The following is a 23,008-nucleotide window of genomic DNA, read 5'->3' as shown; positions in this document are numbered from 1 at the left end:
CTCCCCGCTGGCCCCACGTAGGACTCCACCCGCCGTGCCGCAGGGAGCCCTCCCAGTGCCCACAGAGAAAACTCTCCCTGCCTCGGGCTGTGGGCGGGGCGGGTCCACGGCTCCACGCCCCTGCCCTTTCCCTCCGCACGTGAGCAATGTGCATGCCACTGTTACACTCCCGTGGGCTGGCCCGTCTCCTGGACCCCCCCAGCGTGCCCAGCTCCGTGGCCTCCACGGGAGCCGCGTGGCTCAGCGTTCTGTCTGCGCCTCTCTCCGCACTCCCCCTCGCGCCGGGCCCTGGGGGGAATCCAATCGAATGAGCTGAGATGGCAAGAGAAGCAAGTGGCAGGGTTTGGACAGACGGCGCCAGGGGCGAGAGAAACAACTGCAGGCTGTGGCCTGTGCTTGTTCCCAGCTCCCTTTCCTGCCTGGCCGGGAGTCTCACCCCATGGTCCGGTGACTGTGTTGTGCAGGGGGATGCTAGGCTCAACAGCCAGAGGCCCTATGGCTCTGATGGCGCGTGACGAATTCGTCACTTGCGTTGATCCCCCAGCTGGCCGCATTCCTGACCCGCATCCACCCTGCTCTGCCCCGACAGCCCCATGCACCCGATAGTTCAAAACCCAGTGTGGATCAGGCTCGACGCGCCTAACGGTGGGTTAAAGGTTCCCTTACGCTCCCCTTGTGCTGTCAAACCATCCCCTGGACTCGGCGCATGTGTAAACCAAGGGACGACTCCCTGCCTACCCCAAGGGGCCTAGCTACTGTCTAGGGGAGAGCGTGTCGGTTTGATCAAGTACTCCTAAACGGTAAGAGCCTGGGCCACTGAATTCGGGAGGCAGCCTCCTCTTCTCCTAGCTTAAAGCAGCACAAGGGGGGGTTGTGCCTGGAAATGGGGGTGCGCCGGGAATGGGATTGCTCCTCTTAACACCAACCGGAAAAGAGCCGGAGTCCTCAAGGCAAGTACGGACGTCACAACTGAGCAACTGCGGCAAGACGTCGAGCCAAGACGAGCCAGAACAATGGGCCGGACCGGGGATCGGTCTGCGGAGTGCAGAGACAGGGAGGAGGGTTCCCGTCCGGCCCAGCCGGGTGGAGCTGCCTGGAGGACACGCCCTGGCTCACAGGGGATGGGCGTTGCTGGGACGTGGGGTTCCTCCCGGGTGGGAGATGGCTCAGGGCCGAGCGGATGAATTTGCGTGGTGCCGCCAGCTGGGTGGTCTGCACGAGGTCCCTGGGCTCACGCCAGCCTCTTGGCCTGTGGCCCAGACGAGCGGTTGCCCTTTGCCCCTGAGTCCGCCCTGCCTGGCCAGCCGGCTGCCTGCACCGGCCCTTGGGCGGAAGTGCGAACACATGTCCGAGGAACTGAAACTTTTCCCTGGGGCTTCTGGGAAGCGGCGCTTAGCTCCCTGCGGGGGAGTTCCATTGGGACGGGCTCTCCTTGCTCCCGGCAGTTAGTGGAGGAATTCCTAGAGCCTCCGCGACCTTCCCCGTCCTCGCCGGCTCCGTCAGCAGGCGAAGTCCCAGGCGCCGCCCCCCGAGCAGTAGGAACGGCTGCTCTGAGCTGGGGAGCGGCAGAGAGGCTGGAGTGCAAGCGGCAGCAAAGAGACCTTGTTCCCCCAAAACCGGTGCCCTGCACCCTGCCCGGGAGCCCGTGCTCACCCGGTCCCAGGCCTGCCCCAGGCGCTGACAGGCCCGGGGAAGGTCCCGCTCAGAAACCAGTTCACCGGGCTCCCTTCCGGCAGGTGTCAATCAGCAACGCGAGGTGCCTGCTGTCGTGTGGGGCAGCTGGCGCTGGGGCTGCCCTGGCACGGCCCCGCCTGTTGTCTTGTGTGTCGCAACCCTGGGTTTCCAGTAAGTAACTCGACCTGCCCAGGGGTGGAGCAAGCCAGGCGTTCCAGCCGCCGAGCGGGGTTCCCCACCTACCCGGCTTTCCTAGTGTGCGGCAAGTCTGGCTGGAATGGGCTGTCCTCCCCCCTCGCTTCGGCTTCACCCGTGTTCTCCGGCCTGGGAGTGGGGGGAGGGGGATCTATTCCCGCTGGGAAGCAGGGCCTTGGAAATCCAGTTTGCCCGCTGGGCCGTGTCCAACAGCAGGCGGCAGCCCGTGTTTTCTGCACAGCCCCGAGCCGAGCGGCTTGTGGGTGGACGGCCGGATGCACTTCCTGCCTCGTGCCAGGCAGCGGGACCGCAGGTGCTGAGTCAGGCTGTTTCCCTCCAGCCGCTGCAGGGCCAGGAGGAGGCTGGCAGGCGGCTTGGGGGATGCTCGCAGGCCTAGGGCCCGGGCCCTGCGGTAGCTCTGGGAATCCTCGGCCAAGGGAGCTCTGGCTGCACGTCACCGTTTTGTGCAAGCAGGTTAAACCTGCCCCCACCGTGGTAACAGCCCCCTCCCCAAGCGGGGCGGCCTGGTCCCGCTGGGCCCCAGTACTGCCGGGGGGGGGGGAGCAACCCTGGCACAAGCGAAGAGCTGGGGGGGGGAGCCAAGCAATGGGGCTGAACTACGTGTGACAGGCGCCGTGGTGGGACGAGAAGGGGGACCTCAGCTGACACCCCAGAGCACGTAGCGCAGGCGTCCCCTCCCGGGCTGCTGCCCCCGTGCCCGGGGGGTGCTGGGTGAGCTGAGGGGCCACGTGGGACGAGCGGGGCAGCTGGCGGAGCTTCCTGTTTTAAAGTCCAAGCCGGCTCCGGCCTGGCTGCTGCTCCCACGACACCTGCCTGCTGCAAGCCCCGGGGAGCTCACGAGCCATCTCGCCGGGTGCAGCCCGGGGCCCGCGGGCATCCGCCACCTGCCAGCCCCAGGTGGGCCCTGGATCATGCTCGCTTTGGGCGCAGCTGGTCCTCGGGAGAGGGGCTGCTGGTGGCTGAGCTAAGCAGCCGGGTCCTGGCTCGTCAGCCCCGTGCTGAGCTACTAACGAACAGCGTCTGGCAGGAGCCTGCGGCTACCCCCCGCTCTCTGCCGTGCTGCCCAGGGCCACGGGGCCCTGCTCCCAGGGCCTGCTCCAGCCTCAGGGGCTCGCCGAGACGGAAGCCGGCTCGGTGCTCGCTGGCTGCCAAATGGGCAGACGTCTCAGCTCCCGGGAGGACCCAGCCCTGCCAAACCGGCTTTGCAGCCCGGGCTCCAGTCTCACTCCCGCCCGCGGCCCCGGAGCCCGCACACGGACAGGTAGGGCTGCTGGCGCGGGCTCCTGCTCTCGGCACGAGGGGGGCGGCAGGGAAGGAGGCTCGGGGCCGGGTCGCAGGGCGGGCGCCTAGGGATGCTCCCGGGGGGGATGCTCCCGTCCCAGTATGTGAGCCAGGCTCTCCCTCGTCAGCCCCCACTGCCCTGGCACGTGGGTGTCGCGCTCAGGGGCACGAGGAAGGCCCCAGAGGGGGATTTGCGGCGGGTGGGGTGGGCTGAGCACAGCCCGGCTGTCCTGGCTGCCGGGCCCAGAGCCTCAGCAGCTCTCATGCAGGCCAGGGCTCCGGGACTGACCTTCCCCAGCCCCTCGGGCTCCAGTCTCCCTGCGCCGTGAGCCCCGGGCTCGCGAGAGAGAATCCTTTGGCACCCGCGTCATCCCCGTAGCGCCAGCCCGAGCCCCGACCCTCCCCTTGCCTCTCCGCCCTCTCCCCCCCCCCCCCCCCGGCTTCGGCCCACTCCGCCCTCCAGAGCCCACACGGCAAAGGGCCTGCCCGCGGTTCCTGCACTCCTTCCCGACCTGGGCCCCTGCCCAGCGTGGCCTCCCGGGGCCAGGCACACTGCCCCCGCCCTGCGGCACAGCCTGGCTCCCACTGGCTAACAGCAGAAACCGGCGAGTGCACCTGGTCCAGGCCCTGTTGGGAGGAGGCCAGTGATGGGGCAGGGGGCCGGGGGGCTGTTGCCAACGGCCGGCAGGCAGTTCCATGGCCCGCCATGTGCCGGGGTCCCCCGAGAGCAGCACCACGCCCCCTTGTGACCTTCACGTCTGCAGCTGAGCCGGCTTCTTTCCGGGCTGCCTGGCCGAGATGCGGAAGGGGGCTCGGGCGCTGTCTCCCCTTCGGTGCAGCAAGTCCCTGGGAAGCCCGGCTCAGCCACTGCTCGTGTTCACATGGGGCTGGCTTGGGAGGGGAGCGGGCGGATTGAGGCCTGGCAAGCCTGTCGGGGCGCCCCTGTGCCCAAAGCGGCTACGCATGTCCGTGCACACACGGCTGCGCACGCCGGTACATGCATGTCCGTGCACACACGGCTGCGCACGCCGGTACATGCATGTCTGTGCACACACGGCTGTGCACACCGGTACATGCACGTCTGTGCACACACGGCTGCGCACGCTGGTACATGCATGTCCTGTGCGCACGCTGGTACATGCATGTCCTGTGCACACACGGCTGTGCACACCGGTACATGCACGTCTGTGCACACATGGCTGCGCACGCCGGTACATGCATGTCCATGCACACACGGCTGCGCACGCTCGGCGCCAGGTCATCCGCTGTTCTCCGTTCTGCCGGACACCCCAGCCTGCTGGTTGCTGAGTAAAACAATTGCGCCAGGGCGCGTAGCTCTCCCCTCCCAGCTGCCGGGCTCTGGCAGCCGCCTCCTACCCAGCTGCTGCCAGAAATGCCCAGCCCAATTACTCCTGGAATGAGGAACCAGCAGGAGGCCGAGTTTGGAATGGAGCTGCTGCCTACAGGTGTCTGCCGAGGCCAAAGGCCTGGGTAAAAGCAGGGCTGCCTCGTCCTTACGGCTGTGCTGGGGCCTGCACTGGAGGCGTGCAAGGGGCCCTCGGCTGGAGGGCTAACGGGAAGGGCAGGGCTGGGCTGCCCTGGGTTTGCTGCAGACAGTTGCACTGAGAGCTCCTGCAAGGGGGAGGCAGGGGACGGGGATCTGTATGGAGGCGCCTCTCCAGCCACATGCTCTCGGGGGCATCGGAGCCGTGTCCTGGTCTCCCCGTCCCGCCCGGCACCGCTGGCTGCGGGAGGGGAAGACGCCGGCGTGTTCATTCCATCTCCTGTGCAGCGACACGAGGTCCCCACGGGGCACACGAGAGCCAGGCCTGTCCAGATTCTCACGGCGGGCTGGTTGCTGCAGGAGCTGAGGCGAGAGCCCAGTGGGTGGGGGCCCCAGGGCCGGGCTCAGGGTGCTGGGGGGTGAGACCAGGGGTACGGTGCCGGGGGGGAGGCTGCTTAGAGCCCCTTCCCGTGAAGCAATGGGAGTTGCTGCGTTTTTCTCGAAATAGCCGTTTCCTCTCGCCCTCCGTTCCCTGCCGAAAGCACCGGGCAGGAATGTTGAAAATTCGTGAGCTAGGAGCCAGAACTCCGGGCAGAGGAGAATTGCTGGGTCGTTTGTGGTTCTCTGCTGCCTCCTGTCCGGATGGGACTAAGAAGGGAGGTGGCTTGGGTGGGGAGCGGGCTCGTGCCCCCCCCTTTGCAGGCTGCTTCTCTTGGGCTGTGCAGGCCGCTCACTCGAGAACACCCCGTGCTGTGCAGACTGGGTGTCAGAATCACTGGGGCAGGGAGGCAGCCACCTCTGGGGTGGAACACGGTAGCGGCCACACACAACAGAGCAGCAGCACTTCCAGCCGGCCGGATTTATTAGTAATATTAGACGTGACTAATATTAACCTAGGAGGCCACCAGACGCCAATTTAACCACAAATCCCTTTAGTAAATCCCAGGGCCCCTCGGGTGTTGGATACAGTTGCTCTGACTGTCCCGACGAGCCTAGACACGAGCAGTCCCTACACCCGATTCAGTAGCTGCGCTGCTGAACAGGCCAGGCCGAGGGAAAACCGCCCCCCCTCGCCTGCTCCAGCACAAAGGACCCCCCCGCTTCGGGATGCTTTTTAGACCCTTCAGTCAACATGACGCCGCAGCCCGGGTGAGGCTCTTCCCGTTTGAATCCAGATCAGATTTACGCCTCCTTTTCCCAAGGCCTTTGCTCCTTATTGCTTCCCCTCCTTGCCCCCCGACGGCCATTCATCGCGCCTGGGCTGCAGGGCTTTGCGTGTAAGGGGGGTGCTGGAATGTGGGGGGGGTGGGGAAGGGCTGCGCTGGCTCATTTTAAGAAAGATTCTTCTTGTCTCGTTGAAAAGCGTTTGCTGCCGGCCCGTCGGGCAGAGATCGCCCCTGAGAACCGTCCCCTGGCTCCAGTTCGTCTTCGAACCCGCCGCCTCCCGCCCCCGCCCCCGTCGCTCGCGCTAGGACCTCCCTTCACGGCCCGGAGCTCTGCACCCCCCGAGCCCTCCTGCGCCGTGGGGGCGCCTGAGTCTGTTTCTCCAAACTGAGGAGTCCGGTGGCACCTGGGAGATTCGCGGATCTCCCCGAGCAGCCGCTTTCGTGGCTCCAGCCCTCCTCGGCAGACGCACCCCGCGGGCTGGCGCCCAAGTGAAGCCACGAGGCTCCCAGGCCGCCGGACTCCTCGCCCTCCAGTTCCCGAGTTGTTCAGGGAGAATCTCGCCTTCCCGGTGCGCCGATAGGCAGCCCCTCCGGCGTCCTCCCGGGCGGGGCCTGGCCTCTCTCCTCTGCCCCGGCCATGGCGGCCCCCAGCCAGGCAGACACGGAGCTCCGGGACCTGGACGAGGAGCAGCTGTGGGACATCCTGGAGAGCCACCGCTACAGGATCGTGCGCAGCACTTGCCCCAACCGGCTCACCCCCTACCTGCGCCAGGCTAAGGTGCTGGACCAGCTGGACGAGGAGGAGGTTCTGCACGGCCCCCAGTTCACCAACAGCGCCATGCGAGTGGGTGAGTGTGGGGCAGGGGCCGGGCACAGCCTGAGGGCCACGTCCAGGGACCGGGCTGACGGGGCCCCCTCCAGAGCGGCTTTACCTGCGGCGGATGGGGGGGTCCTGGGCCCGGTGTCGGCCGCCGGGCAGTGCGCTTAGTGCAGCTCTGGGCTTGCTGCCTGCGCGAATGGGGCCTGCGGCAGCCGGGCCATGGCCTGGACGCGAGTGCCCACAGCCCCGCTATCAGCGTCTGGCCCCGGGGCGCTCTGGCTCCTGCCCGGCCTGTGCTCAGTGACCCAGCTTTCCTAACCCATCCCTAGGTCACATGTTGGATCTTCTGAAGACCCGGGGGAAGAACGGGGCCCTGGCCTTCCTGGAAAGCCTGAAACTCCACAACCCCGACATCTACACCCTGATAACTGGCCTGGAGCCTTCCATTGACCTCAGCAGCTTCAGCGGTGAGCTGGGCCCTGGGAGCCGGGCGCGTGCGTGGCCATGCAGGAGAGAATCCAGCACTGCCCGACTGGGGGGGGTTTCCTCCTGGTGGTGCCCATTGGCACACACCTCGGTGCACATAAAATTATTCCGCACATGGAATAGATTAGAGGAAGCGTTACTGGTACGTCTCCCCCCATTGCCAGAGCCGTCTCTGAGCCAGGCCTGCTGCACGGGGAGACCCCAGCCACAGGCCCTCCCTGGAAGACGGCGTGAGCATGTTTCCTACCTTGCTAGTAGCCTTTATTCTGCTGCCTGGTGTGTGGACGGGAGCTGGCCCCTTTCCACAGTGCGTTGCTGTCGTAACCGTGGTCTTGCTTGGACATCGGCTGCAATATGCCCCAGGGAGGGGGAAGATGGGAGAGGAACTGTAACCTGGGCCATAAAATACTCCTGCTACTGGCAGAACGGCCCGGCCCCGGTCCGCAGATCAGGGCAGAGCCGAGGGGAGCAGTGGGCTTGTCTGGGACAGGCACTGTCATTTCATTACACGCACGCCCAGCGCCCTGCATGACAGCCAGCAAGCCTTGACTGAGGCCTATAGGCTGTACCATGGCAAAACTCCCTTATACCAGCGTTCTACGTTTCATTTCACACCCTGAAGTTAACAGGCAGCAGGTTTAAAACAACCCAAAGGAAGTTTTTTTTCACACAACACAGTCAACCTGTGGAACTCCTCGCCAGAGGACGCTGTGGAGACCAGGACTTTAACAGGGTTCCAATAAGAGCTAGATAAATTCATGGAAGTTGGGTCCATCAACGGCTACTAGCCAGGCTGGGCAGGGATGATGTCCCTAGTCTCTGCTTGTCAGAGGCTGGGAATGGGTGACAGGAGAGGGATCAGTTGGGGATTCCCTCCCTCTGGGGCACCTGGCACTGGCCACTGTGGGCAGACAGGACCCTGGGCTGGATGGGCCATTGGTCTGACCCAGCCTGGCCGCTCTTACGTTCCAATGTTCAGGACCGTCAATCACCTTGCTCCTCCGCTGGAGGGGACGTCCCTCCTGTCTCCCTGGCCCGGGGAGCGTGGGGAGGAGGCCGGCAGAGCCCTGCCTTGAGGAAGTGGGAGCCTGTGACTAGCAGGCCCAGTGAGCCGGGGGCCAGAGCTCAGAGCCTGGACAGGCAGGAGCGCCAGAGCAGGAGGAAGGGGCGTGGGCCAGGACGGTCTGTGCAGATCCCCGCTGGCCTGAGCCCACCTCCCCTCGCCGCAGGCCTGATCGAGACCTCCAAGCTGACGGAGTGCCTGGCGAAGGCCGTCAACAGCCTGCAGGAGGAGCTGACGCAGGAGAAGCACCAGAAGGCGTCGCTGCTGCACCACTGCCGCCAGCTGCAGGAGCGGGTGGCCCAGCTGGAGGCGCAGAACGCGTGTCTGCGGCGCGGGGAGGCCGAGCACGGCCGCATGCGGCGGGAGCTCAGCGCCCACTTCCACGAGGTGCTGAAGCTGAAGGACGAGATGTACAACCTGTCCCTGCGCTACACCAACGCCCTGCAGGAGAAGGATCTGGCCATCACGCGCAGCCAGGGCCTGCAGGAGGAGGTGAGCGCAGGGGCGGCCTCGGGGACCCAGCCCTGCAAGGCCCCCGTAGCCCTCCACCCTGCTCCAGGCCCTGCAACCCGCCTGACACCAGCGGCATGCCCCTATCGAATCGGAGGGCCCCTCGGTCACAGGAGGAGCTAGGCTGCAATAGGTGGCTCCGAGTTGCTTTCCCTCCCTGCCTCACCCTTCCGTAGCCCGGCCTGCGTCCGAGAGAGGAGACGGCAGTGGAGCCTGACGGGCGTCGGGCTGCGCTCTGGCGCTAGCGATCTCGTCTGGTATGGAGCTAAGACCCTGGGTTCTAGAGCACGTGGCCACGCTCTAGAACACCTGCCCCGTGCTCCGCCCTCGTGGCTGGGGGTCGGTTCTAGAGCAGAACGGACCCGCCTGCTCGGCTCGGTGCAGACGCTGACGTCGGGGATCTAGACCGTGCTCCGCAAGGGTGTCCCCCAAAGTGCCGCCTTGTGCGCGCAGGAGGTCGCTCCCGAAGCTGGCTCTAGAGCCCGGGGCGGGCGCCGTCGCTGCCACGGCACGGCCCAGTGTCACGCCGGGGCCCTGTGTTCTCCGTGTCCCCTGGCAGCTCTATGTGATGAAGCAGGAGCTGCAGCGAGCCCGGGCGGAGTCCCACTGCGGGAGGGAGAGGGCCCTGCGCATGCCCAGCGACCTGCAGCCCCCGGCGGACGAGCTGCTGCGGCTGAGGGAGGAGAACGAGACGCTCCGGTCGCTGGTGGAGCTGGAGACGTTCAGTCTGGTAGAGCTGCCCCCTTCCCAGGTCCCTCCGGTGGGCGGGCGGGCGGGGCTGCCTGGTGGGGGCAGATCCCGCCGGGGGCCCAGAGCAGCCCCGCTCCTGCTCCGCGTGGGCCCGGCTAACGGCCGGTGTTGCGTGGCCAGGTGCAGAAGGACATCCTGGAGCAGAACCTGGACGAGGCCCTGGAGGGCAAGCAGGAGCTCCTGGACCGTATCCACTCGCTGCGGGAGCGGGCGGCGCTGGCCGAGACCCAGCGCAAGCAGGTCAGAGCGGCCGGGGTCCTGATGGGTAACGTGCTGGGCGGGGCCAGAGAAACCCGAGGCGCCTGGAGCATCTTCTCACCCCTTGGGCCCAGCCCTGGGTGCTGTCTGGCCTGCGAGGGCCACTGGGGGAACGGCCTGCCCAGCGGGGCCACCACGAGGCCTGTGCCGCGGGGATGATTTGGGGGCTGCAGGCAACCTCGGGGGAGCTGCTCCGGGACCCGCCTCCCGCACCGGGGGAGCTCACCCCGGGAGGCTTTTGCTGGTCCCCTTGGCTGGCTGCCGCCTGACCCGGCTGCCCGCCTGTGCGTGCTTGCCGCCCGGCAGTGCTGGGAGGAGAGGGAGCACACCCTGATCGCGTGCCACAGGATGAAGGTGGACTGCGAGATCTACAAGGAGAAGATCGGCGCCTTCCAGGAGCAAGTGGCCGAGCTGCAGAAGGAGCGAGATCAGGTACCGGGGGATGGTCCCTGCCCAGCTGGCTGGGTGGGGGTGGAGCGTCTCTCTGTCTGGCACCTCTTTGGTGCCGCGGGTCCCTGGTCCAGAACAAGGTGGCCACGGGGCACCGACGTCTGGGGACACTCTCTGGCCATGCAGCGGGTCAAGCCACACGGACCCGTGGGTCTCTGCTGGCTGGGGGCGTGCATCAGTCTGCCGGGAATGGAGACTGTTCCGCTGGCTGGACTTGTGACTGCGTTGGGAGCTCCGGGGCCAGGAGGCTGCCCCCTAGGGCTGCGGGGCTGGCCAGTGTGTAGCCAGGGCCCCTGACCCTGTCCCCGTTTCTCTGCGAGGTCGTAGAGCGCTGAGCCGGTCCGGCTACGGCAGGCATGTCAAACAGGTGTCTGGAGCGCCGCATGCGGCCTGAGCAAAATTTTTTGCGGCCTGCCGCTACATTTTTATTAAAGAATAAAGTGCGGCCCGCTGGCCACTCAGAGCATGTGGCCGAGTGCGGATCACAGCCGGCCGGCCAGCCACTCTGCACACGGCACCGCAGCGACTGCTCACGGCCGGCCGGGCTGCTCTGCGCTGGGCGCTCCAGCACGTGGTCACAGCGGGCGTCTCTGCTCACGCCACCCCAGCGCCCAAGGAAGAAGGGTGTGGCGCAGCGGTGGCAGCTCCAGGACCCAGTCATTAGGTTGGGGGTGGGCTGGGAGTGCCTGGCTCTGGAAGAGGGGGGAGACACTGGGTTAAGCCGGGGGGGGGGTTCTGGGGGAGTGGAGGGGGGTATTTTGTTTATTTATTTATTTATTTATTTATTCTCAATTAAAATCACAAAATGTATATTAATTTTACATCACTAAATATACATCAATTTTCTGCAATTGCACAACTAATTATGTTTATGCAAAATCTCAAACTTCCAAAGTATCTGAAATTTTCAGACACCTGGTCTTTCATTAACCCTGGTCTATGCTTGTTACGTATCATAAAAAAATTACAAAGTACCTTTAATTTTTTATTTAAATATACGTGTTTTTATGAGCAAATTACAGTTTTACACCTGGAATGATTGTATTCTGTTAAAACAAGACCAGATAGACCTACCCCGTACTCTCTAATCGTACCCAATGATGCCTTGGCGATAGAAGTACGTTTGCTTTGGGGGCCCTGAGAGCTATCGGTTTTCATTTGTGCGGCCCTGAGGACGCTGGGAGTTTGACATGCCTGGGCGCCGCGTCAGGGTCAGCCCTTCCCTGCCTCCTCGTCCCTGACGGTGTTTGTCCCCCCAGGCCTACAGCGCGAGGGACGTGGCCCAGCTGGAGATCGCCCAGAACCTGCTGGAGAAGGATTCCCTCCGCAGGAAGGTGTTCGAGCTGACGGACCAGCTCTGCGAGCTGCGGAAGCAGGCCGGACAGCAGCAGGCAGAGCTGGGCGGCAGGGTGAGAGGCCGGGGCCCTGTGCGATCCGGCCGGGGTCATGCCCAGCCCTCCGGCCAGATGGCGGCTTTGGGCCACCGCTCGGGGCGATCTGCGAGCGAAGGGCAGGCGCTGGGATCGCATCCGCCTGCCTGTAGCCCCTGCCCCGTCCCCTCTTCCGCCGGCGGCCCTGACCCCGCTCTGTGCTTGTCAGCAGGTGGAGGCGGCAGACGGGCTCGCGGGCCTGGATCTCAGGGCGCAGTGGCCCAAAAGGAAGCAGCAGCTGGTGCGCATGCACGCCATCTGCCCCGGGGACGACAGCCAGGCCAGCCTCAGCGTGTCCGAGGTGGGGACCCCTCCTGGCCCTGCCCAGCCGCCCCCTCTCCCCGCGCAGCCCTGCGCAGGCGCCTCCTTGGCCCCCCCCCGCAGCTGGGCGAGGTGTCCTGGCCCGCATGGCCCCCTGCCCTGTGCTGGCCACAGCTCCGTGGGCAGGGGCCTGGCACGTGGGGCGCGGGAGGGGCAGAGAGGTTGGCAATGGCCATTCACGCCCGGCTCCTTCCCCTGCAGCTGAGCTCCGATCTCGGCGGGACCTGGAGTCCCGAGCGGCCAGACAGCTTCCGGTCCTGCAGCCCGGTCCCGCCCTGCAAGCAATCGCTGCAGAAGAGAGCCATGCTGGAGTGCCTGGAGAGCTCCATCTCCAGGAGGTACGGCGGCGCCCGGGCTCCCCTGGCTCTGGCAGCCTCTGCAGGCCGGCACCTTCGCCCGGGGTGGTCTGCAGGCCTGGCCTGTACTGGTCCTAACGGCGCCTCTGGGGAAAGCCAGGGCATGCCCACAGCTTGGATCCTGCCTGCAGATGTGGGCGCCTCCTCTCCAAAACAATCTCTTGGCACTGGAGAAGGTTCAGAAAAGGGCAACAAAAATGCTGAGGGGTTTGGAACGGGTCCTAGTGAAGAGAGGTGAAAGAGGCTGGGACTTTTCAGCTTAGAAAAGAGGAGACAGGGGGGACAGGATCGAGGTCGATAAAATCGCGACAGGTAGGGAGAACGTGAATAAGGAAAAGTGTTTAATTATTCCCACAATAGAAGAACTAGGGGTCACCCAATGAAATGAATAGGTGTAAAACAAACAAAGGGAAGTTTTTCTTCACGCCGCGCACAGGCAACCTGTGGAACTCCTCGCCAGAGGATGTGGTGAAGACTAAGACTGGAACAGGGTTCAAGAAAGAGCCAGATACGTTCATGGAGGGCAGGTCCATCAATGGTTGTTAGCCAGGATGGGCAGGGACGGTCTCCCTAGCCTGTCAGAAGCTGGGGATGGGCGACAGGGGAGGGATCACTTGATGGTTCCCTGTTCTGTTCACTCCCTCCGGGGCACCTGGCAGGACCCTGGGCCAGATGGAGCTTGGGTCTGACCCAGTCCGGCTGCTTTTAGGGAAGAGGGCTACTTTGGCGGCAGCATTGCCCCCTTGCGCCAGGGCTGGGGGAGGGGGCTCTCCCTTTACTCACTAGCCAGGTGTGTTTGAACCGCAGCCGGCTTGGGCCAGGTGGCTCCCCTGTCTCGCCAGCTGTGCATGGGGGCAGCTGGATGCTGTGGGAGGGCCACGCTGTCCCCGAGCTGAGCTGCCCCGTCCCCTCCCTCCTGTCTCTTGCAGCAGCTCCCAGGAGTTCCTGGAGGTGGATTTCACGCTCCTGGCAGGGGAGAAGGTGGAGTCGCCCGACCTGGAGTATGAGCTGGTGGAGAAGGATGGTGGGTTTGCCCCTTCCCCGCGGGCGGCCCAGAGAGGCTGTGTCATGTGCCGGCACGACCCGGGGCACGGCCCCAGGGCCTCGTTCCCATGGGGAGCGTGAGGGTCTCACCCCCTCCCCCCCAGTGATAGGCTAGCAGGGCCACTGTGACCCGCAGCCCGGGCCATCCCCACCAAGTCCAGCGCATGGATGCCGGGGGCTCCAGAGGCCACGTCTGTGCCCAGCAAGAGCTGATCTCGGGGCTCACCCCCGTATGCGTCCGGAGCTAGTGACGGGCCCTGCCCCGGGCGGGCTGCCAGCTGCGGGAGGGTGGCGTGCCTTGGGGGGAGGGGCCTGTTTGAAGGGGTTTTCATCTCCTTGGCTTGTCCCTTTGCCTCCCCTGGCTCCAACCGTCCTTCCTCTCAGACGGCTCCGCCCGGCCGCTCGACTTGGACCCGTCTGCAGCAGAGAGGTACGTCCCGCCACCCGTGGAGCCGGGCCCCCTTTGGGAGGGCTCGCTGCTCCAGGGCGGCCGGGACTAACGCCACGTGGGGGGCCCATCCCCTCGGCGTCTGGCTCCCAAAACGCCACGGGGCCTGGGAGGAGCTGTCGTTCGCTGCCGGCCGCGCGCTTGGGCGGAAATCCAGGCGGGCTGCTCTCCGTCTCCTCGGCTCCTGGCTGCCCTGGCTCTGGTGTGGAGAGGTCGGACCGCAGGGCTCTGGCACGCTGAACCTGCACAGCAGCCAGGGGCGCCCAGGCAGCGAGAGCGGGTCGATTCCCCGGGGAGGGCGGTCCCAGCGGCTGCGGGGAAGTTCACGGGCTGCCGATAGCCGGCCCCCCAGCCCGGGTAAAGGAAGGAGCCAGGGTGCCCTGTGGCCTCCTGCGCATGACGGGACCCGGCCCCGGCGTAGGCTGTGGTCCCGCTTTGGGCGCCGTTCCACATGCTGCTGAGAAGAGGGGCCGGGGCTGAGCCCTGACAAACCTCGGTGCATCCTGGGTTTTGCCTCTGGCTGCTGCTGGTTCCGGGCCGCCCGCTTGCCCCGTGGTTAGCGCAGAGGGGGAGAGCTGAGCTCCCACTGTCGCCTCTGGAGGCGGTAGCTGGGCCCTTGGGGTCAGCAGGACCAGGGAGGCGGGGTTAGGGCTGTTTCCACTGCCTCGTCCCTTCCCTGCCCAGCACGCCCATTCGCCGGCGGCCTGCCCGGCGCATCCCCAGCCGCATCACCACCGTCGCCTTCCACGGCAACGCCCTGCTGGAGCAGATCGGCGTCATCGGGGGGAACCAGACGGGCATCTTCATTCACCAGGTCACTCCCGGCTCCGTGGCCGACGAGATGTGTCTGACCCCCGGCAATCAGATCATGGTGGTAAGGGGCTGGCCCTCTGCTCCCGGCCTGGCTCTCCCTAGTCCCTCCCGCTAGTCTGCGGTCGCCTGGCCTGGCCATGGTGCCCAGAACAAAGGCCCGAGCCTGGCGGCACCTGGGCACCGAGCTGCTGCTCTCGAGAGGGGACGCTAAGCCAAGGCCCTGACGGACGTGGTGGCGCCGGAGCCTGGGGGCAGCCCTGGTGTCCTGGCTGAACTGCAGCTCGGGCGGCTACGGGAATAGACTCGGGCTAGGGCTGGAAGAGCCCGCGAGAGGCCTTGCGGGTCGGCCCCCTGCCCTGAGGCAGGGCCAGGTTCACTTCCGCCATCCCTCTGGGGTCGACTCTGCCACTGCGCTTAGCAACCTCCCAGGGCCGGCGTCCCCCCGCCCTTAGCAACCTCCCAGGGCCGGCGTCCCCCCGCCCTTAGCAACCTCCCAGGGCCGGCGTCCCCCCGCCCTTAGCAACCTCCCAGGGCCGTCGTCCCCCCGCCCTTAGCAACCTCCCAGGGCCAGCGTCCCCCCGCCCTTAGCAACCTCCCAGGGCCAGCGTCCCCCCGCCCTTAGCAACCTCCCAGGACCGTCCCCCCGCCCTTAGCAACCTCCCAGGACCGTCCCCCCGCCCTTAGCAACCTCCCAGGGCCAGCGTCCCCCCGCCCTTAGCAACCTCCCAGGGCCAGCGTCCCCCCGCCCTTAGCAACCTCCCAGGGCCGTCGTCCCCCCGCCCTTAGCAACCTCCCAGGGCCAGCGTCCCCCCGCCCTTAGCAACCTCCCAGGGCCAGCGTCCCCCCGCCCTTAGCAACCTCCCAGGACCGTCCCCCCGCCCTTAGCAACCTCCCAGGACCGTCCCCCCGCCCTTAGCAACCTCCCAGGGCCGGCGTCCCCCCGCCCTTAGCAACCTCCCAGGGCCGGCGTCCCCCCGCCCTTAGCAACCTCCCAGGGCCAGCGTCCCCCCGCCCTTAGCAACCTCCCAGGGCCAGCGTCCCCCCGCCCTTAGCAACCTCCCAGGACCGTCCCCCCGCCCTTAGCAACCTCCCAGGACCGTCCCCCCGCCCTTAGCAACCTCCCAGGACCGTCCCCCCGCCCTTAGCAACCTCCCAGGACCGTCCCCCCGCCCTTAGCAACCTCCCAGGGCCGGCATCCCCCCGCCCTTGGCAACCTCCCAGGGCCGGCGTCCCCCCGCCCTTAGCAACCTCCCAGGGCCAGCGTCCCCCCGCCCTTAGCAACCTCCCAGGACCGGCGTCCCCCCGCCCTTAGCAACCTCCCAGGACCGTCGTCCCCCCGCCCTTAGCAACCTCCCAGGGCCGTCCCCCCGCCCTTAGCAACCTCCCAGGACCGTCCCCCCGCCCTTAGCAACCTCCCAGGGCCGGCGTCCCCCCGCCCTTAGCAACCTCCCAGGGCCGGCGTCCCCCCGCCCTTAGCAACCTCCCAGGGCCGGCGTCCCCCCGCCCTTAGCAACCTCCCAGGGCCGGCGTCCCCCCGCCCTTAGCAACCTCCCAGGACCGTCCCCCCGCCCTTAGCAACCTCCCAGGACCGTCCCCCCGCCCTTAGCAACCTCCCAGGGCCGGCATCCCCCCGCCCTTGGCAACCTCCCAGGGCCAGCGTCCCCCCGCCCGTAGCAACCTCCCAGGGCCAGCGTCCCCCCGCCCTTAGCAACCTCCCAGGACCGGCGTCCCCCCGCCCTTAGCAACCTCCCAGGGCCGGCGTCCCCCCGCCCTTAGCAACCTCCCAGGGCCGGCGTCCCCCCGCCCTTAGCAACCTCCCAGGGCCAGCGTCCCCCCGCCCTTAGCAACCTCCCAGGACCGTCCCCCCGCCCTTAGCAACCTCCCAGGACCGTCCCCCCGCCCTTAGCAACCTCCCAGGGCCGGCATCCCCCCGCCCTTGGCAACCTCCCAGGGCCGGCGTCCCCCCGCCCTTAGCAACCTCCCAGGGCCGGCGTCCCCCCGCCCTTAGCAACCTCCCAGGGCCGTCGTCCCCCCGCCCTTAGCAACCTCCCAGGGCCGTCGTCCCCCCGCCCTTAGCAACCTCCCAGGGCCAGCGTCCCCCCGCCCTTAGCAACCTCCCAGGGCCGTCGTCCCCCCGCCCTTAGCAACCTCCCAGGGCCAGCGTCCCCCCGCCCTTAGCAACCTCCCAGGGCCAGCGTCCCCCCGCCCTTAGCAACCTCCCAGGACCGTCCCCCCGCCCTTAGCAACCTCCCAGGACCGTCCCCCCGCCCTTAGCAACCTCCCAGGGCCGGCATCCCCCCGCCCTTAGCAACCTCCCAGGGCCGGCATCCCCCCGCCCTTAGCAACCTCCCAGGGCCGGCGTCCCCCCGCCCTTAGCAACCTCCCAGGGCCGGCGTCCCCCCGCCCTTAGCAACCTCCCAGGGCCGGCGTCCCCCCGCCCTTAGCAACCTCCCAGGGCCGGCGTCCCCCCGCCCTTAGCAACCTCCCAGGGCCGGCGTCCCCCCGCCCTTAGCAACCTCCCAGGGCCGGCGTCCCCCCGCCCTTAGCAACCTCCCAGGGCCAGCGTCCCCCCGCCCTTAGCAACCTCCCAGGGCCAGCGTCCCCCCGCCCTTAGCAACCTCCCAGGACCGTCCCCCCGCCCTTAGCAACCTCCCAGGACCGTCCCCCCGCCCTTAGCAACCTCCCAGGGCCGGCATCCCCCCGCCCTTAGCAACCTCCCAGGGCCGGCATCCCCCCGCCCTTAGCAACCTCCCAGGGCCGGCGTCCCCCCGCCCTTAGCAACCTCCCAGGGCCGGCGTCCCCCCGCCCTTAGCAACCTCCCAGGGCCGGCGTCCCCCCGCCCTTAGCAACCTCCCAGGACCGGCGTCCCCCCGCCCTTAGCAACCTCCCAGGGCCGGCGTCCCCCCGCCCTTAGCAACCTCCCAGGGCCGGCGTCCCCCCGCCCTTAGCAACCTCCCAGGGCCGGCGTCCCCCCGCCCTTAGCAACCTCCCAGGACCGGCGTCCCCCCGCCCTTAGCAACCTCCCAGGACCGGCGTCCCCCCGCCCTTGGCAACCTCCCAGGGCCAGCGTCCCCCCGCCCTTGGCAACCTCCCAGGGCCAGCGTCCCCCCGCCCTTAGCAACCTCCCAGGGCCAGCGTCCCCCCGCCCTTAGCAACCTCCCAGGACCGTCGTCCCCCCGCCCTTAGCAACCTCCCAGGGCCGGCGTCCCCCCGCCCTTAGCAACCTCCCAGGGCCAGCGTCCCCCCGCCCTTAGCAACCTCCCAGGGCCGGCGTCCCCCCGCCCTTAGCAACCTCCTAGGGCCACCGTCCCCCCGCCCCTAGCAACCTCCCAGGACCGGCGTCCCCCCGCCCTTAGCAACCTCCCAGGGCCGGCGTCCCCCCGCCCTTAGCAACCTCCCAGGACCGTCCCCCCGCCCTTAGCAACCTCCCAGGGCCGGCGTCCCCCCGCCCTTAGCAACCTCCCAGGACCGTCCCACCGCCCTTAGCAACCTCCCAGGGCTGGCATCCCCCCGCCCTTAGCAACCTCCCAGGGCCAGCGTCCCCCCGCCGCCCTTAGCAACCTCCCAGGGCCAGCGTCCCCCCGCCGCCCTTAGCAACCTCCCAGGGCCAGCGTCCCCCCGCCGCCCTTAGCAACCTCCCAGGGCCGGCGTCCCCCCGCCCTTAGCAACCTCCCAGGGCCAGCGTCCCCCCGCCGCCCTTAGCAACCTCCCAGGGCCGGCGTCCCCCCGCCGCCCTTAGCAACCTCCCAGGACCGGCATCCCCCCGCTGCCCTTAGCAACCTCCCAGGACCGGCGTCCCGCCTTAGCAACTTCCTCCTGGCCTGGGCTGACCTTGGTCCTTCCCAGTCTCCCTTGTGCCCCACACGCTGCCGGCGGCTGCCCGTTCCCCCTCGGGCTCCTTTCCTCGGGACTCCCCAGTGCGGGTTTGCCCCTCCCCTTGCGGGTCAGGCTTTCGAAACCCTCGTGTCTGTTGCTCCCCTCTGGGCTCGCTCCGGTTTCCCCACGTCTCTCACGGCGAGCGGGCCAGGACTGGGCCCCGCCCTCCGGGTCTCCCCGTCGGCCCCCCTCGCCCCGCCAAGGGGACGCCTGTCCTGCCCCACCTCCTGCCCTCTGGAGCCGGGTCGTGCTGCGAGGCAGCTGCCAAGCTCCCCTTGGGGCATTTGTGGGGGGCGTGAGATGCCAGAGGCTCAGCACTCAGGCCAGTCAGACCCAGCGTCCGGGAGCCCAATGGCTGCCGGTTCCCTCCCGAATCCACCTCCACCCCGCGTGGCCCCCCCCCCCCAGGGCCTGGGGCTAGTTCACTGTCCCCAGGGGAGCGTCTGTGCTAAGCCCGGCTGACGCCCCGCGCCTGGCGCCCCTGCAGGTGGACTATGAAGTCTCAGACCCGGCGTTCAAGGCCATCCTGGAAGACGCCACCTTGGAGGAGGCGCTTTGGGTCCTGAAGCGGGTGAACGGCTTCTGCTGCTTGTCGGTCCGAATGAACATGGAGGGTAAGACCCCCCCCGACCCCTCAGACTCCTCCCCAGGGGCCCACCAGCAAGGCCAGCAGCTGCCCTCGCGTCCCAGCCTGCATCGCTCCTCCATCGCTGGCTCCTCCCAGCCACGAGCCATGGGGAGGGGCTGCGGCCTTGGGCCAGGGGGCCCCCTGAGGCACCTCCCCTGCCCCCCCCAGTTGCCGTCCCCACGGGCATCCCACACTGGCTCCCCTCCCCCCTTTCCTGGCTCCCCAGGCTACAAGAAACTGGTGAGCGACCTGGAGAACAAGCTGGTGACTTCGGGCGACTCGTTCTACATCCGGGCCAACCTGGCGCTGGCCGGGCAAGCGGCGGGGGAGCTGCGGGTGCAGTGCAGCGAGATCCTGCACGTGACGGACACTGTGTTCCAGGGCCGGAGCCAGTGGCGCGCCTGCCGGGTGAATCCCTACAGCATGAAGGACATGGAGGCAGGCGTCATCCCCAACTACTACCGGTGAGGGGCCGGGGCAGCCTGCGGCCGGGGGTCAGAGCTGCAGGGACGGTCCCCAGCCTGGCCAAGGCACAACAGAGTCTCCCTGGCACGGCCTCTGCGAGCTCCGGCAAGGCCCGGCACAGCCCCTCCCCGTCCCGGGGACTGCAGCCCGGAGAAACCTCCCCACTGCCTGCAGCTGCGTCCCCTGGCTGAATGCCACCACAGGGCCTGTTCTTGCTGCTTGGGTATTCTGTGCCCCATCCAGCCCAGCCCAGACGTGCCCATGTCCTGCCCGGCACCCAGCCAGCTTTATTCTGGGCCCCCGGGTGCTTTTCCGTGGCTCCCTGTGTAGCCTGGTGCACGGGGCCATGACTCCCCTGGCCATGGCTCTCCCGGCTCACCAGCCTCCCTCTGCTCTGCAGGGCTCAGCAGCTGCTCATTGGCCTTATCCAGGACATGGCTCAGCAGAGCACAGCTGCGCGAAAGGTAACCGAGCTTGGGGCTCGTGGCCTGGAGGGCTCAGGACCCCTGGGAGACCCTCCCGGCCTGGCCCCACTGAGCAGGGCCCCGCAGAGAGGGGAGGGGACCGGTCTGGGCTGGGGGGGTGTTCATGCCAGGCAGTGGGAGGGGGGCTGCTCTGCACCCTGGGGTCTCACTCCAGGCCCCTCTCCCTGCCCTGCAGCCACCGGTGGGCCAGCCCAAGCTGATGCGGATCGTCAGCACGGACAAGAGCAAGATCAACCCGCTGTGGTCGGCCATCGACTGTAACCTCTGCGACCCTCTGGCGGGGGACGGTGCGTTGCTAGCTAGAGCGGTCGGAGAGCCCAGTGCCTGCCGCCTGGGGCTGGCCAGGTGAATCCCTCGCTAGCTCCCCAGGACGCCAGGCGTCACTGCCTGCCCAGCACGGGCCCCGGCTGGCCTGCTCTCGCTCTCGGCAGAGACCGGGGCTCTGCGGTGCTGCCCACTGCGTCCCCCTTGCTCATCCCAGGCCGGGCCCGCTGCCACGAATCCGGCTCCCCAGTGCGGCCCCTGCCCCGCCGCTGCCTGGCAGTCCCAGGGCTGTGTGCTGGGCTCACCTGGCCTGTCCCGTGTGCCCGCAGCCTGCCCCCGCGTCTGCCTGCAGGCAGGGAGCTGCTTCACGCTGATGCCCTACACGCTGGTGAGACCCCACACGCTGGCCCAGCCGCGCCCCGTCCTCGTGGTGCCCTCGCTGCTGGGGAAGGTGCTGAACGACAAGCTCTGCCTCCTCAAGGGCTTTGAAAAATGCCCGTCAGGTGCGTCCCGGTCGTGTCCTCCGGCCCTCGGACGCCCGTCTGCGCTGCCACGGTCCCGCAGGCCAGGGCTGGCAGCGCTCCGGCCCCCCGCTTCCCGGCACTGAAGCAGGTGGCTCCCCCACCTGGCTGGCGCCTCCAGCCCGTGGGTTCACCACACGCTGGGACAGCAGGAGCCAGCGCTGCCTTGCTGGGCGATTCCCTGCCCCGTGCGGGTTCAGGGGGGCCGGTCGGGCAGACTCGGCCATTTCATGTGGCCCCTTCCCCCCGGCAGGACTCCTGAGCGAGGCTGAGGGTGCGGCCCACCAGGGACAGGGCGACTCGACCAGCCTCTGCGGTGTCCCACGCCAGGCGCTCCAGCAGCTGCTGGAGAAGGTAACACGGGGCCGGGGGCTCCGGCTCTGAGGCCTCGGCACCTGCCCCTGCTGGCAGCCGGGATGGGCGGGAGGCAGGCGGGTTTCTGGTCCAGACGGGCAGCAGGTCCGTTGCCGTTTGTCACCTGCACCCCCCGAGGCTGCCTAGGGAGAGCTGCAGGGCCCGCGGGTGGGGGGGGGGGGGGGCGGGGCGGCCGGGACTGACGCACCCACAGCCCAGCGGCAAGACCCGCCCAACCTCCCGGCCCTGTGCCCATCCGCGGGGCGTCCTTTAATCCCCAGACTCCTGCCAGCCCCTGTGGGGCCCCAGCAGCCCCCGCCCTGGTCAGTGTCCCCCTTCCCCATTGCCCGCCTGGCCTCAGCCCCTCTGCTTGGCTCCCGCAGGACGTGCACAGCCTGCTGGGCGTGGGGCTGGAGTGCGTGCGGGCCCTGCACGCCGCGGGCCTCTACCCCATCCTCCTCCTCGTCGCCCTCAGCGAGAAGAACGCCAAGAAGCTCAAGTAGGTACCAGGGCTGACGGGCAAACGCCTCCTGGAGGCTGCTGCGGCTCCGGGCCTGCCCCCCCGCCGACCCCAGGCAGGGGATGAATGAGCCCTAGGGAGGCCCAGGGCTGGCTGCCCCAGCCATTCAGTAAAGGGGTTCTAGCAGCGTGCACAGCCTGGCAGGGGGAGCCCCTCACAGCCCCGCCGAGGGGAACGTCTGTGGCCCCACCAGGGGCCTAGAACAATAACCCCTTGGCCTCCACAGCCCCGTTCTCAGGGGCACTGCCAGCACTTCCCCAGGGCGGGTATTGTCCACCCTGAGCACGGAAGGTAAACTGAGTCTGTGCCGGAGCTGGACCTGGAACCCAGGCGTTCCCAGCTACCCACCATCATGTGGCCTGCCCAGCTCCTGAGCCAGGCTTCCCTGCAGGAGCCAGGCCTCGGACCCCCGGAGTCCTGACTCCTTCCCCTTCTCGGGCCCCGGCTCTGAGTCAAAGGGTGTTTTTCACCCTGGCCCCGTGGCTCAGCGCCCTCCCGCCGCCCTGGCTGTGTTTCAGGAAGGCCCTGCAGCGCCTGGGGGTGACGGAGGAGCAGCTTCTGGCCTGCAGCCGGTGCGAGGAGGCCCAGCTGGAGAAGGCGCCCTGCCTGCACGGCACCGTCGCCCCGGACGCCTGGAGCGACCTGGAGGGGCTGGTCGGGGCCGTGCGGGCGGCCGTCGCCGACGAGCAGAAGAAGATCGTGTGGATAGAGCGCGACCTTCCCTGAGCTCCCTCCCGGGGCCCGGGCCGCGGCGGGGGCGGGGGGGGGGGGGTGCACCGGGGCCGCTCTGCTGCTGGTGCCTACTTGAGCCAGGAGTTTGGCCTGGGGGGGGGAGGGGTGGTCTGAAAGAGCCTCTTACCTCAAGGCTTTGCAGCACCGCCCCCCCCCCCCCCCCCACAGTAACTCTCGTGCTGCTTTTAACCCCACCCCGCCGGGCTCGTGTGAAAGGGTGGCTGGTTGGCGCAAGCCTCTGGCCAGGGCCCTGGGGCAGGTCTGGTCCCTCCAGCCCCCTCCAGCAACCCCAGCCTGGCTCTGGCTGCTCGGAAATGGAGTCGCTAACCGGCCTGCGCAGGGAGGGAGCAGCAGCTCCGTCCCCAGCCGCACCGGTTCCTCGCTGCCTGGAGCTGCCCGGCTCTCTGGTCCCCGGCTCGCTGCAGCCCCTGCTCCCAGAGCCCAGGGGTAGCCGGGACCCCAGGCTGAGCAGGGCGTGCGCCTTCCAGAGACTGTAAATCCCGGAGGCTTTGTTACACTAAAGCCTTGGACGGACCCCCGCTGCGTGTTCACTGCCCCCAAAGCAGACAGGGC

At 67.8% G+C, this 23,008-nt stretch overlaps 1 protein-coding gene across 6 annotated transcripts; it reads left to right on the top strand.

Moving 5' to 3' along the window:
• The first annotated feature begins 38 nt into the window (after positions 1–38).
• On the top strand, positions 39–22,970 carry CARD14 (caspase recruitment domain family member 14). Of its 6 annotated transcripts, none has more exons than XM_075904116.1 (21): positions 39–3,151; positions 6,039–6,689; positions 6,991–7,128; positions 8,377–8,702; positions 9,280–9,450; positions 9,591–9,710; positions 10,035–10,160; positions 11,438–11,587; positions 11,781–11,909; positions 12,131–12,267; positions 13,215–13,309; positions 13,714–13,759; positions 14,462–14,651; positions 18,954–19,080; positions 19,321–19,558; positions 19,960–20,023; positions 20,220–20,331; positions 20,638–20,811; positions 21,083–21,183; positions 21,567–21,682; positions 22,222–22,970. In XM_075904116.1, exons 2-21 carry the CDS (start codon positions 6,479–6,481, stop codon positions 22,427–22,429), a joined length of 2,979 nt encoding a protein of 992 aa, XP_075760231.1. In that variant the 5' UTR covers positions 39–3,151; positions 6,039–6,478; the 3' UTR covers positions 22,430–22,970. The 6 variants fall into 6 exon arrangements, 5 of the variants coding, with proteins under 5 accessions (XP_075760231.1, XP_075760229.1, XP_075760232.1 ...); XM_075904114.1 differs by having other exon boundaries at positions 11,778–11,909; XR_012896929.1 differs by lacking the exon at positions 22,222–22,970 and having other exon boundaries at positions 11,778–11,909; positions 20,220–20,389; positions 21,567–21,603.
• The last annotated feature ends 38 nt before the right edge of the window (positions 22,971–23,008 follow it).

This window comes from Pelodiscus sinensis, chromosome 20, assembly GCF_049634645.1.
Source record: "Pelodiscus sinensis isolate JC-2024 chromosome 20, ASM4963464v1, whole genome shotgun sequence".
Lineage (NCBI taxonomy): Eukaryota > Metazoa > Chordata > Testudines > Trionychidae > Pelodiscus > Pelodiscus sinensis.
The sequence above is the reverse complement of the archived record's forward strand: the minus strand, read 5'-3'. Positions and strand labels throughout refer to the sequence as shown.

Coding starts and splice junctions, on each gene's coding strand:
- CARD14 (XM_075904114.1), top strand. CDS start 6,479: ATGGCGGCCCCCAGCCAGGCAGACACGGAGCTCCGGGACCTGGACGAG. Junction 8,703..9,279: donor GCCAGGGCCTGCAGGAGGAG/GTGAGCGCAGGG, acceptor GTCCCCTGGCAG/CTCTATGTGATGAAGCAGGA. Junction 12,268..13,214: donor GAGAGCTCCATCTCCAGGAG/GTACGGCGGCGC, acceptor TGTCTCTTGCAG/CAGCTCCCAGGAGTTCCTGG.